Source organism: Eurypyga helias, unplaced genomic scaffold (assembly GCF_000690775.1).
Source record: "Eurypyga helias isolate BGI_N326 unplaced genomic scaffold, ASM69077v1 scaffold41932, whole genome shotgun sequence".
In the NCBI taxonomy this organism is placed as follows: Eukaryota; Metazoa; Chordata; class Aves; order Eurypygiformes; family Eurypygidae; genus Eurypyga; species Eurypyga helias.
The window spans coordinates 17,687-29,618 of NW_010236111.1; the positions used below are offsets into that span (position 1 = coordinate 17,687).

Below are 11,932 nucleotides of genomic sequence, written 5' to 3' on the forward strand. Positions count from 1 at the left end.
AAGAATTGTTTTGTGCGGGCTCATCCAGTTCACATGCTTGTGTGCTCATCTCTTCGGATGTAAGATGGTTTATGACACGATAAATAGCAGCATGAGTCTGCTGCTAATGGCACTGCACCCCCTTAAAAAGAAAAACAGCTGAGGCTACTCATGGCATTATATAAAAGTATTATGTGCTGAGCAATAACTGTGAATCAAAGAGACAAATTGTACTTTCAGTAAAAAGATAGTTTCTCTCTATAAAATTTCCTTTTTGATGGAGCCAGTTGGAAGCTTTCCAGCTGAACAGATTTGCTTTGCAAAATATTTTGGGAAAACATCACTATTTCAACAAACTTCCTGCAACCTCCCAGTGGCTGTGGCACTCAGGTTCACGCCACCGGGGAAGCTTATCTCCTGCCTTTTCCCCACGCAGGACCTATTTGGTGGCTATTGGCATTGAAAGGAGGGCAAAGGAAAAAGAGCATCTCTCCCCCAGGCCCGAAGCGGGCTCCCGGCACGCATTCGCCACGTTCACCGCCCACCCCAGGAGATGGGCGACGGAGGGGTGCTCCATCACTGGGGATCTCCCCCCAGGCAAGCAAAACGTTTGTGACCTGGCTTGTGGTGGGGAAACTGTACTCCAAGGCTGGGGAGGAGGCCAGGAGAAGCGCTGGAGCCGGGGAGCTTGGCAGCCCCGGCTGCGCTGATTGGAAATGACGCACCCGCTGGCAGCTCCCGGGCTGCCCACGCTGCCTGCGCTGCCCATCGGCGCGACTCATCCCCCACTACTCTGCCGGCTGGGGCGATAGGAAGGGTGCCAAGCTCCAGCAGCACTCGCTTGACATGCCGGGGAGTGTATTTTGGGATGGAGAGGTCAGGTGGATAATGGAGTGGAGACGGGGCCATATGACGTTAAAGCACCCTGTACCCACTCTGCAAGCGTGCCGCGTTAAGGTAAGACGGGGAGACGCAGACGTGTCCAAAGAGAACATAAAATACCAGTATTTAGCGTATTGCACAACAGAAAGGGTTGGCGAGCCCCTGATCTCGAGAGCCTGTTTATCTGTTTTGGCAGGGGGCTACCAGCATCTCAGTCTGGGTTTGTAAAAGCACCTGAAAACTGCATCTTGCAGCCGCAAACCATGGAGGCGGCTCGACAGCCTCGTCAAAGCCCGCTCTGCAATGCTGCCCTGTGAACGCTTCTAATGCTATTAAACTACGGCCTGTTAAGCTGATTTAAAAGTGGAAATATTAAAAATCAGGGCAGGATACAGCTATAGTAGGAACAAAGCCATTTTAATGCCCCGGGCTTAAATGCTGCCCTTGACTCCACTCCTGTGTTTCACCGGTTCATGGGAACCCTGATAAACTTGGGCTGCTTTTGGTGGAACAAGATTACGATAGCAAGGACCTTGAAATGTCTCTTAAACAAAGCGTATTGCACCTGGAGGAAGACAAAAGGCTGGCTTGTAACAAAATAATCTCTCAGTCGTTATGTTTCGTGCTAATTCAAAGAGCTGAGCTTTAAATGATCTCTCTTGCTTGCTAACTCTGCTGCTGCGCGTAAAGATCTGTCAGCAATTTTATTACAGCCTCTTGTTTTCCAGGGATTTTTGACTTGGTCATAAAAGCGGGGTCCCAGCTGAAACTTAACATATAAGGTTACAAAATTTAAAAAGAAAAAAAAAAGAGGAAAGAAGAAAAGCAAGCGAGCAAACTCAGATATTTTTGAGGCTATAAAAGCGTAAAAAGAACCAGAAGCATGTAGCTTAAAGTGATTATAATGATTTTTGGTTTTCCTTAGAGAGAAGAAATGGCTTTACTTTGTTTATTTATTTAACCTATGGGTAATTAGAAATCATCACTTGGAAACATTGCTTCAGCTAATTTGGGGGAAAAAAAAAAAGTAGTTATTTAATTGCACGTGTTTTTGGATGATATTCTTAACCCCACTAGTTAGAAATTTATTTATGCAATTTATTAACTCAGCATTAGTGCTTCCAAAAGAATACCTTCTCGGCCTGATGACTTAGACATTTAAAATATTTCTATTGTATCTGACAAAAATGATACTGTAAAGGAACCACAGAAATTCATATTTATGGAAAACTCTTGAATTACAGGTCTACCTACTCTGGTTAACATAAACTACTGTAAAATGAGTAAATATGCATTTATTATCCGGTTCAGGATGGTGTTAGAAGAAACTCAACCATAATATACAGATATATTTATAGCTATTATATATATAAATTTAAACGCCCATCAAGGGCCTGTCGTACATTTTTAAACACCACCCCAGCACAGCGCACACGGCTCAGTACCTATTTTCCCTTCCCCTCTGTCCAAAGGAAGAGGTGAGTTCAGGTTGAAGTGTTGGCCAGGCTTGGCGCTTTAACTGAATTTCCTTACTCTGTGCGTATAGGTCAAACCCTTTGACATTACACGCTTGGTCCTGGCACAAAGTAATCTTTCGACTGAAACCATGTGTGATGTGGCGGCTTTTTCTCCCCTCCTGTTCCCCTTTGGTCTGTGAATTGGCTATGGTTAGATCTTTTAAATGAACAGGTGTACTTTCTCCCTCCTTGTGATATGAAAGAAGCATAAAACTCGATTATAGCAATTTATGGTCTCTTAACTTGCTTGGACTTGTATCCATGACAGAAGCAGCTTTATGCTCAAATTCAAGACTTGGTAAAATAGGAAGTTAAAATTAACCTCAATCCTTTTATAGATGAAAACCTCAACAAATAAACAGTGGTTTAGTGGCATGGCAACCTGCCCCTTTAAATCCAAGAACTAGTCTGAGATGTCTATTTTGAGTTAGTTTTATTTTTTTTACAAAAAGGTAATTGGAGTTGGATGAACAGAGGAGTAGCCTGTAATTCATACTGGTGTGAGTTAAAGCAAAGTTTAATGCTACTACTTGGAAGCTAGCGATGTATGGGATTTTTATGCCCTACTTCATGCCTGTATAGAAAGCACTCTGCTCTCTTCAGCAAGACAGTTTCAAGAGCAGTGTTTCAGGATGCAAAGACGTACAGATAGGTATAGCAATGCCACGGGGCAGTTCAGAGGCGTTTCGTTTTTGAGGGCTCATGTTCTGAAATGTAGCGCTGTTTGTTAAAAAATAAAAAAAAGGTATTCTGACTCCCTAGAGGAGATCAGCCTGAAAATCAATCACCCTCTGAACACAGGAAAAAACGATGGTGCTGGAGCTCCTTCTCACCCCAGCCCTTTTCCCCTGCTGTGATAACGTGACCCTGAAAAGACAAACCCTACAAAGTAAAAGGCGTCTGCAGCAGAGACTGTCCCAAAGGAGGGAGGCTTCAGTTTGGGGCTCGCTTTACTGACACCGACTGCAAGCCTCAACAAGCTGCTGAGTGGGTAACACGCACGCTTCTGAGGCAGAGGAGAAGGGGAACCGGGAGAAGGCAGCCCGAGAGGTGAAGAGGAGGGCGTCAGGGAGGAAACGTCGGGAGGTCGATCGCTCCCATTTTCTGAGCTGCGTCCGCAGGTGAGACGCATGAAAATCTTGTTTTCAGAGGGCAAAGCAACGCACTAAAACTATTTCTGGAGGGAGCAGCTGAATCCCCAGCTGAGCATGAAAAGCCTCCCGCTCTGAAGTCGTACAAGCGAGGGACTTTCACAGGGAAGCAGGAGAGAGGGATACTTGATGTTAAACCCGATACCCTGCTAAGCGTATAGTGTTCCCAAGAAGCTGAAGAATGCAAGTCTGCAACCGATACCTCCACCCACGTAGCCGCTGGCTGCTGAGTAGCCACAATAATACGTGCGTTTTCTTTTATAGGAACGGAGCTGCGCGCAGGAGAAACCCAACGTGGTTTGCTCGGCATATCGGAAAACTACGTTGGGGACTGCCAGGGGCTGGGAGAGGTGCAGGACCGGATCCTTCCCCTGAGCTGGCATGGCTCCAGGAAAGGAAGGAGCTGTGCGGTCCTTCCAACTGACTTTTTGCCCGCCTTTTTCTACAGTACAGCCCATGGCAACGTGTTTGTTGGTTTATTTCCCATGCTTCTCAAAACTGCCCGCTTCTGCTCACAGTGAAGTCAACGGCAGATTTGCAGTAGGTTTCTCTAAGTCAAAGACCTTCCTAGCCCTGGGAAGAAAAGGATGCAACCAGTTTGGCTTAGGTAAGCGATAACCTTTTCCGCAGGCAAAAAAGAGTACTTCGGTTTTAAAAATAAATGCTGAAAAAGGAACTTATTCCAAATGGCAGTAACCATTTCTCCCCAAAACCCCAGGAGACAACCTTGACTAAGGCTATTTCAAGCTGGAAGAACAAAGAAAAAGTCTGTTAGGAACAGCGCTTGCTAAAACTAATACTGCCCCGCACCCACCCTTTAGATGCATCTCTCTGAATCTGCATTTTGACCCATGTTTTGCAGAACACCTATCAGCTGTCGGCTTAGTAACCTGATTCACTGCTCACCGCGCTCCAGCCCATCCCAGGGACAGAGGTGGTTTTAGCAGGGACAGACTCAGCTCTAGCAGTGGCAGATAGATAGTGGCAGACAGATGACTTGGCTTCATTGGCATCATGTGAGCCTGAGCCTCAGAGGAAATCAGACTCCCGAGTCACCGTGTCATAGGTTTTCCTTCAAATCAAACCCACTGGAGAACTACCAGCCACAGAAATAATGCTCAAACCAGCCTGCCCATGTGAACGTCTCAGCACTAAGACATTGTCTTCAGGAGATAACACACTTTGCAAAGCTTGCTTTGCTACTGCCTTCCTGGAAAACACCAACAGTATTTCTCCTTCATTCAAGCACACAAAGTAATTGATAAATAGCGATCAGGAAATACACCTACACACACATTAAGGCCTGGCATAATGTTTGTTTGCAAGAAAACAATGACTTTCAAGATGTTATGGTCCTAGAGACCCCTTAAAACCTGTCAGGTCTTTAGAAATACAGGCGTATGTTAGGAAACCCCTCCTTTCACTCATTAAAGGCTCTCACTCATTAAAAGGTGGCCAAGGAGAGTCCAGAAGAGATGGAGGGATGAGGGGGCAGCACCTGTGAGGCCCTGCGTTCCGCAGGCTGTCGGGGTGGAGGTGGGCGAGCCGGGGGGGAGGATTTCGGGTACTTACCCTGAATCTGACTCTGAGGCTGAGGGTTAAAAGCAGTGGTGTGGTTCAAGGAGGCTCGTGGGTTGGGTGTGGGGGCTGGGTGGTGTGGGCTGACCCTCATGGCCGTACGACGCAACTGCTCCAGTTCACTCAGGCGCTCTGAAAAGGACAAGCTCCCGGGCTTTGTCTGCTCATCTATTTTCTGACGATGTCCTATTGTGGGAGGGGGGGGAAAAAGATCAGAAAATCTCACTGACACATGAGGTCTGTTGATTTATAATCTTTTTTTTTTTTTTTAAAAAACCTCACCCTGTGGCGAGCGGCCGTTTGAAATTAAGCTGAAACCACCTCTCTGCAGGAACAGGAGACACAAACAAGTCATGCATCGTAACTTTATCGCGGGGCAGCCCGAGACATGGCCTGGTCTGAAGAACCAGATCCACAGAAAATTGCAGTGCCTTCTTACACCTCACACTGGGAGAGGAGGCATTTTTAAAAGGAGGGTGGTCTACAAGGGTGAATAAAAGGAGGAACTTCTAGTGGCCCCTGTGCTAAACCTGCACTGGAGTAACTCATCAAAAATTCAATCCCAGATTCTCATAAGGTACCGTAATTAGAGAAGTACTACACAGCTATAAAATAACAAACCCAAACAAATCCCTTTTTTTGGATTCTTTAGCAATGGATTTACGGACAGAAATAGGAAAGAAACTCCAGAAGCTGGCAGAATTGCAATTGGAGTGATGAAGTCTCTCATAGTGGCATCAGGAGCTCTAAAAACATGAAGTCCCACCAGACATCCAAAGGTAAGAGAGTAGACGCTGACATTACAGCAAGGGCCAGTGTGCAGTGGACTTGGTCAGCACTCCCAGGGTTAGCCCTGAGAGCATGGTCCCCATGAAGCTCTGGCGCAGCCACTCTGCAGGGCTGGGAGGGGACAGGGAAGGTGCTGGAGAGACCCAGCTCCAGTGCAGCATCGAAGCACATCCAGATAAGGCGTATCTCATCACGGGCAGGACTGGTTTCAAGATAAGCCTTAGCTAGCAGCAACGAACAATATGCAAGAACTAAGGTAATGCATTTCTAACTGTTGCCTGTGGCTGCTCTCCACTCTGGGATCCTTTGTGTGCCAACCAGCAACCACAAAGACTGCATACGGAGCATACAGGAGGGACGTCTCATCTATTGGAGTGCTTGCTCCTCCAGCAGGCAGAGCAAAAGCACAAATTCAAAATCCTCTTTCCACCCTAAGGGTTAACCTATTGCCATGACTTTGCAAACCACTTTTGCATCCATTGGTTTCCAGCCCTGTGAAATATCCTTCAAAAGCAAGGTACCTTATCCTGGAAGACTGCTGTCACTACTTTGGGGCTGAAATGGAAATCTTCTTAACAGACTTGTGTTTGGTGAAATGACTGAAATGGGAAGGTTCAGCAATGTCCCCAACCAGGTGGAATCAAAACTTTCCTTTGTAATTTTCCCCTACCCCCATATAGGGCTTTTTCTTCTTAAAGATCCCAGAAAACAGCCCTTCAGCAGAAAGCCCGAAAGCAGCCTGTCTCTGGCACACAAGCTGTCCTTTCAAAGATGCTCTCTCCAAATGGAGGGCAAGACAGTGAGAGCAATGAGTTTGTGAGGAAATAGCCTTGACCCAGCTGTACTTAGTCAATGGAGTAGGATCTCCAGCTCCAAAACGTAATTCTTATACCTTCTGCTTTGGGGACCTTCCTGTGGAGCAGTGAATGCCATCATCCTTCCTTTTCCTGAAATCCAATCCCATTTTTGCACTTTGCATTTGTCTCAAGAAATCAGCTGCCTCGTGAATCTTTGGGGCTTATCCCTTCCCCCTTCTTCCTATAGGACACTGTTACCCGGAAAGGAATGCATGTCAAATCCCTAGCCCACAGGTGAAACGTAATTTTTTTCCACTTGTTCTCTTGAATGAGGTGGCATTATCCTTGGTTTCTGCTGAACACTACAGTTTGCTGTCCGTCTGCTCCTGATTTTCATCTTCTTGTCGCCGAGAGTTGCCATCTGCAGCTCTCTGTGCATCTCCATCCTCCCCGCAGCGAGGTGGCCGGTGCTGTTCCTGTGGTGAGTCCTCCCTCACAGCTATGGCAGTGAAACAGACCGGCACAAAACTCCTGAAGATAATCCACTGTGCCCTATTCCACACATCCCCGTAGTATTTATTACATTAGCATTCATAAACATCCAGCTTCCAATTTCAAGTATCAGGGAGTAAGCAGCAGAAGATCTCTGAAGAGCTCTGTATGCCCCTTACTCTACAGAACGCTCTTTCACGCCACCCTAACAGCTCAATCAAGACACAGGGCCGTTTTATGCACTAAAAGGAAAATGTGCATTTAAAAGCAGTTCCCAGTAGCTGCATTTCTAAAATTAAATTTTATAACTTGTGTTATGGTTCCAAATCGCAGCGGCTCGGCATTTCTTCCTGTTGCCAGGCCCTTTGGCACAGCTTGAACTGTCTCAGATTCCACACTGTGCTGTAAATTATCCCAAGAGGGGGAAAAAAATTAAAATATAAAAAGACATATTATATGGTAGCGGTTTCATCATTAAAGCGTCCCATTAAGGCTTCCAAAAAAAAAAGGAGGGGAGAAGAGAAGAAAGATGAAAAAGACTTTTATCCAACATTCTGGTTGGTCAGGAGCAAACGCTTCATTTGTCAGCAGTGCAAAGCTGGGCGCTGCTGCCTCAGGCCTCGGGCTTCTAACACCAGACTTGAACGCAAACACGCGGAATCATACGAGATGTGTAAAATACCTCATACGTTTGGGTTATTTTAACCTTCAGCAGGCTGAACCCAGGGTTCATGGAGCCAAGAGCCAGGTCCTTCCAAATCCATTCCCCCTCCTGGTGTAATTTATTCCTAATTTCAAATCCCTCTCAGATATCTTCTGTTTTTAAGTGAGAGCATCAATGCCAGGTTTGACCTCCCACTCACCCTGGTTTCCCCTACCCTCCCTGGTGCTGCCCTCCCGGCATCCGGAGTTTTGCCTGCCTGGCACAAAACCAAGCAGCCCGGCAGCGCAAGCCGCATGCTAGCATCCTCGCACGGAGGTGAGCAGATCCTCTGAAGCCAACAGCAAAAGGGCTGCATTAAGGCTGGCGAGGCAGGAATTAACTTTTCCCTTTGAATCTAGCTCAGGCGCTAAACTTGTGTGGAGCTGGCATGATGCCGGGCAGGGCAGACAAACCCAAGCTTGCTCTGAACAACCCAGCTCGCAGGCAGCAAGCAGGGCAAATTAACCCGGGCACAGCATCCTCCCGAGGTCACCGTGGGGCACCCCGTTCCCAGGCCGGCTCCGTCTAAGATGACGGGAGAATCTCTGCCTGTCTCCACTGCGCAGCCACCAAGCAGAACTCCTGGACCCCCACCACCCAGCCCGGCGCTGCCCCAGATCATCAGGCTGACCCCAAGAGCTGCCACGTCCCTTGGGCTTGTGGCAATACACCTGGGGTCAATATTGCTCCGTCTAAGATGACGGGAGAATCTCTGCCTGTCTCCACTGCGCAGCCACCAAGCAGAACTCCTGGACCCCCACCACCCAGCCCGGCGCTGCCCCAGATCATCCTGCTGACCTCAAGAGCTGCCACGTCCCTTGGGCTTGTGGAAATACCACTGGTGTCAATACTTTCGGGGAGGAAAGACCAGCACCAGCAGGTTCCTTCTGAGGGGAACTCTGCTGTTGTTTTCATCCATGTGTTGTATTTTTTGGTGGGAACTCCTAGACACCACGTCAGGCAATAGCCACCTCAAGATATAGTTCCAGAAGTGGCTCTTTCCCCGGCTCCCCACAATCAGAAGAGCTATTTCACCTTTTCTCCCTTGCTGACTGCTGCAGGTAGCAGCACAGAACCTGTTTCGCGGGAAGGTCTGCAGCAGGAAAGCAAAGGACTCTCTCAAGAAAATGTAACAAGTATAAATGGTTTTCCCAAGCCGCTGTAAATGCACAGGCAGAGCTTTGCCAGGGTGACTTGTATTTTCGTGTTTATTAGCTTCACTTTGAAGTTACCCTCTAAACACCTTGCTTAAAGAATGTTATCCTCAGTTCACCCCTGTAAAGCCCAGGACTATTATTATCCCCCTTTTATAGGTGGAAAGCAGAGTGACAGTGAAATGAGGTGACTTGCCCGTGGTCGGGCAGTGACCCCGTGGCAGACGCTCGCCTCCCAGCTCAGCGCCATGACCACAAGCCCAGGCTTCCCCTTCACAGCTGATGCAGAATGAAAGAGAAGAGCAGGAAGGTTCTGGGAAAGTGGTGCTGCTCTGCCGAGCTGGCACTTGGGCCACAAGGATCTGCCACGCAACTTTTGCAAATCGGATGGGACCTTGTGGAAGTCAATCCAACATCCAGCTGTTGAATGAAGAAGACCTTGGCCCAGAGCTCAAAGAGAGAGAGATGGCTTGCCACGAGACGGCACCGCTGTCCTCTTTTCTTCCCCACATCCTCATGCTTTTTGTCAAGCATCAATTTGCTGGTACTAGCAGAGGAAAGAGAAGGGCAGCATCTTCTGCCCTTGGATTGAGACGCTGGAACAAACTGGACATCCAGCCTGCTCGGCTAAACCACAGGGTTTGGGGGATTTTGGACATTTTTTTAACTTATCCCTTTCAAACACTGTCTTGGTGAGGCCAGGCAGATTTTTTTTCATGCAGAATATTAAGCAAAGGGGGAAGAGAAAACATTAGCTTTTCCGATACTTTTACAGCAACGCAATGTGAAAGTGCTTTCCCTCTTAATGGGAGGAAAATGCAGTTTTATAGACTTTAAGAGACTGTGGAGCACTCAGCTTGGCCTGCAGCCATCTGGTTGGGGCTTGGGATGTGGAAACAAGAACAAAGTGCCTTGGCAGCCCCCAGTTTTATGCACATCAGGCACTTGTTGGGTATGGTTGCTCTGTACGGGTTTCACACTGTCGCCGGCCCCACAGAGATGACAGCAGTGCTCCAGGCTGCGTCAATGTGCCAGGTGTCCCATTACTTTCCTTTTAACCTCGTTTTTACAGGTGCCACTATATGCCTTTCAGGTTCAGAGAGGGAGAAGCAGGTAAAATAGAGGCTAAGGAAAGGCATGAGGCCATTAGCGCTCTCATTCTGCCAGCTAAAGCTACTGAAATTCCTGTGGGTACCCAGGACCGTTTTACAAGTAAACACTGCTGGAATGGATTAATGGACTTTTTTTTCCTCTGTTTTAATCAAGCCACAGGATGAGTACACTCTTCTGCCGCTTGCTCTCATTGACTGACAAATCTGACTATTTGGAGCTGGTGCATTGGGAGGTAATTAACGCCCGCAAAAGATTTGGGCTTGGGGGACTGAGACTCACTGGCTCGTTCCTGTTGAGCATCCCAGCTGGCGGCAGACCCGAGACTAAATGCCACAGGTTTTTGTGTGTATTATCCTAAGGTTTTCTGCCCCAAATCAGCAGGTTGTAGTTGCATGGAGGTAGAATAAAGAGAGTTCAATTAAGCGGTGCCATTTCTCCCTGAGGGGAGCAGAATCGACACACACACACCCCCTCTCCTCTGCCCCTCCTTTTCCTAGGTGGAAATGGAAACGTCTCACAGCCAAAAAGTGGATTATACAAGGGAAATACAGCATCTGGCCAGACTTTGCCGAGGTAGGGAGTGACTGATGAGACCTGACACTCTGGTTTAACAAAAGCAGGATGCTTTGGAACCGCATTGGACCTCAGTCTAAGCATCTCCTCTTTTCAGGGCTGTTTGTGTTCAGGGCTTTGGTTCGGCTCCAGCTCTAGTGGGGTAGAAAATAAGCCGTGTTTCATTGTGTCCAGTTAATAAAGTGGTAAACGTTGCCTTGTGCCATAAATCCAATTATTTTGTACATAGTGAAGGATGAGAAGAAAATATACTCTTCCACATTATTCTAGGAAGTGAGCACACTATCTTTAGTGCAAAAAACGATATATCCTTGCAGACAAAAACTAATTACAGTGCTTTTATGTTACTTCTAAGCTGGGAAATGCCGAAAATCAGCTAGCCTGCTCGCATAAAGGCTTCTTTTTTTTTTTTGCTAAAAGCAGAAATAGTGCCGTAAGTTCATAACCCAGTAATATTTTTCTATGTGCCAGATATCCCAGATATAAAATAATTTGCACACTCTTTTTCCCTGTTTTCCTATCTGCATAGCAAAAGCAAGTTGTGTAGCTTTTCTAGGACACCGTTTGCTGTGTTTTCAGACAGAACTGACCTGATCCTGCAGAGATGTGTGCACATGCTTAGCGTAACGCACTAACCATTGTTACAGGGGGGTCTAGGAAATCATGCTTCAAAATAAAACCAACCTGTAGAGTGGCTTCCTCTCTATCATCCATCACTCGGAAAAGACTTATGCCATATTCAGGCCTTAGAAGGATCAGTACAGGACAGTTAAAAATACAGTGTGAAAAATATAATGTATAAAAATATAAATTAAAAACTGTATTAAAAATATAATGTAAAAAGTTCCTAAATAAGGAATTAGACACACTGTAGGATATTTTCTCTTTCCTCAGTTAAAAATATTATTGCTGTTGTGAGGAAAAAAAAATGGTGATGGTAGTCAGAGCTTCAAGTAGATTCATCAGCAATTATATTTTTGGCTGTTTTTCTCAAGCACTGTACAACACAAGCCTTCCTCCGAGGCAGAAGGAACATCATGGCAGACAGGATATTATGCTAAAAGTTTTCGTGCAGTGTCTGTAATTACCAGCAGAATCAGTGTTGGTCATCAGACCCGACCTGACTGTAGGCACGAGTTGCTGGGAAAGGTGTGAACGAAGCTGGATGTCATGCGACTCAATGACCCGGCTGACATCCAGCCGC

General features: G+C 46.8%; 1 protein-coding gene across 1 annotated transcript in view; it reads right to left on the reverse strand.

Moving 5' to 3' along the window:
- Positions 1-4,973: 4,973 nt before the first annotated feature.
- The window catches only part of LOC104506136 (runt-related transcription factor 1-like), a gene marked incomplete at its 5' end in the record, with an annotated part of 38,257 nt that continues 31,298 nt past the window's right edge, over positions 4,974-11,932 (reverse strand). Inside the window, 1 exon segment of the mRNA XM_010146977.1 lies at positions 4,974-5,293. Within this exon segment, the coding sequence (XP_010145279.1) occupies positions 4,974-5,293 (320 nt within the window).